Source organism: Coenobita brevimanus, unplaced genomic scaffold (genome assembly GCF_032717465.1).
Source record: "Coenobita brevimanus isolate Jiangsu-jjx unplaced genomic scaffold, ASM3271746v2 jjx.HiC_scaffold_3359, whole genome shotgun sequence".
Lineage (NCBI taxonomy): Eukaryota > Metazoa > Arthropoda > Malacostraca > Decapoda > Coenobitidae > Coenobita > Coenobita brevimanus.
This window is the reverse complement of record NW_027644377.1, coordinates 2791-5000: the sequence shown is the minus strand read 5'-3', so window position 1 is coordinate 5000 and position 2210 is coordinate 2791. Positions and strand designations below refer to the sequence as shown.

At 53.4% G+C, this 2210-nt stretch overlaps 1 protein-coding gene across 1 annotated transcript; it reads left to right on the top strand.

The window, feature by feature from the left end:
* Window positions 1–450: 450 nt before the first annotated feature.
* On the top strand, window positions 451–1866 carry LOC145390181 (uncharacterized; the record flags this gene model as incomplete). Its single annotated transcript, XM_080265201.1, has 3 exons — window positions 451–531; window positions 838–1163; window positions 1662–1866. Coding segments are annotated over 3 exons (612 nt in total), but the record flags the coding sequence as incomplete, so codon positions are not given.
* Between the last annotated feature and the right edge of the window lie 344 nt (window positions 1867–2210).

Below are 2210 nucleotides of genomic sequence, written 5' to 3'. Positions count from 1 at the left end.
CAGACGCCTAAATCCCGTAAGGGGTGGCCACATACAAATCACCTCCATGTCGCCCTGTACCCCGCCATTTCACTGCCCTGCTCCCAGCTCACACACCCCTCTCTCAAATACCTCTCCACTCCATCCCTCCATCTCATCCTTGACCTCCCCCTCCCCCCCTCCACCTCACTCACATACACTCTCCTCGTCAGTCTCTCACTCTCCATCCTCTCCACATGGCCAAATATAACTACAGGTAAATATATATACTTTATTTTCCTCTTTCAGGTGCACGGTGGAAAAATTCTGTTCCCGGATGAAGAAATGGAGGTAGATGATGTGGCAGAGGGAAGGAGGGAAGAAGGAGGGAGGGAGGGAGGAGTGGAGGGAAGGAGGGAAGAAGGAGGGAGAGAGGGAGGAGTGGAGGGAAGGAAGGAGGAGGCGACGGAGGGAGACACTGAAGGGAGGAGAGAAGACGATGCGAGAGGTCTGTGGGAAAGCGACATTTTCTTCCTCCAAAAACTCTCTGGTCTTTTTGGAGGGAACGAGGGAGGGAAGAAAAATGGAGGAGGAGGAGGAGGAGGGAAAGCTCCTCCATACCTCCGCAGGAAACCCCTCCCTCCTCCTTCCTCCCATCTAAGACCTGAGTTGCTCCCTCCTCAGATTCTCTACAACAACAGAAGGAAGACTACGTTGAAAGGTCCTCCCCCTCCTCCTCCTCCTCCCCCTCCTCCTCCTCATCGCCCTCGTCCTCCTCCTCCTTCCTCGTCCCATGACCTCTTCCAACAAGCATCGCACAACCACCACATCCAGATTCAACCACAACTACCTGCACAACGTCTTCCACAATCACCACAGCACCTACCACAACCACCACAATCCAGCAACATCGCCCCAGTGCAACCAGCGTCAACCTTTCCCTACCAATTTGAGCGACCGGGCAACCAACCACAACCACCACCACCAATACGACCCTCTCCACCACAGCTCATTAAACCAAGCAAGACCAAAAAACCAACCAACTTCCTACCCAATATCTCCAACTTAGTGTCGGGTGGAGGGGTTAGGGGGCCAGGGGTTGGGGGTAACTTGGCCCCACCCTCGACGAAGCACCCACGGCCGCCCCCGAAGCCCCAGCGGGTGTTCCTTCCTCCCCCGAAGCCCTCGACGAAGAAGGACCTCAACCGGGCCAGCTCCTCGACGTTCCCCTTCAAGGCCCACGCGCCGGTCAATCCCAAGCCTATCATCTCGCACTTCGGGTCACCCAAGGTCAACCCCACGCAGTTTGGAGTGCAATCGGGTCAATTTGGAATCCCACACAACCCAAACGCACACCTCGCGAACGCAAACGCACACCTCACAAACACAAAGGCACATCTCTCGAACGCAAACACACATCTCTCAAACTTGGGCCCTGCGAACACACACACACACCCCTTAAACACACACACACACCCCTTGAACACAAACACACACCTCCCAAACACAAACGCACACCTCTCAAACTTAGGCCCTCCAAACGCACACACACACCTCTCAAACCTGGCCCCTTCGAGTGCGCACTTCTCAAACTTGGGGTCCCTTAACTCGGCCCTCTCCAACGTCCACCTCCGCCCCTCCGCGTCGCAGTCCCTACCCTTCGGCTCCCTCCAGCACTCCTCCTCCTCCTCCACCCACGTCCCGCCCTTCAACCCCAGTCCGCAGGAGGGCAAGGCGGACTCGGCTGCCTTCCAACCGGTGTTCGTAGCGTCTCCCTTCATGGACGACCTCAGCGATGACGTCATGAGGCCGATGTCAGTCACTTCGCTGAGGGAGAGGTCGCTGATCAGAGTGACCACCTCCACTACCACCAGCGAGCCCGTTACCGAGGACTTCTTCGCCAAATAATCATCGCAATTTCCGTATCAAACAAAACTACATCAACAACCCTTCATTATATAACAAAAAAATGTCTTGGCTAGTTGTGGTGCCCCCCCAAAAAAAAAATTCCTCGCTAAATAATCATCGCAATTTCCACATCAAGCGAAACTACATCAACAACCCTTCACTATAAGAAAAAAAAATTGTCTTTGCTAGTTGTGGTGCCAAAAAAAAAATTCTTCGCTAAATAATTATACAAACTTCCATACCAAACCAAATGACGACCATCACCCTCATCCGGTAACCCTTCGCTGTCAAAATGCTTCTTTATGTCGCTAGCACTACTAAAGAAACCACATCCTTTTCAACTA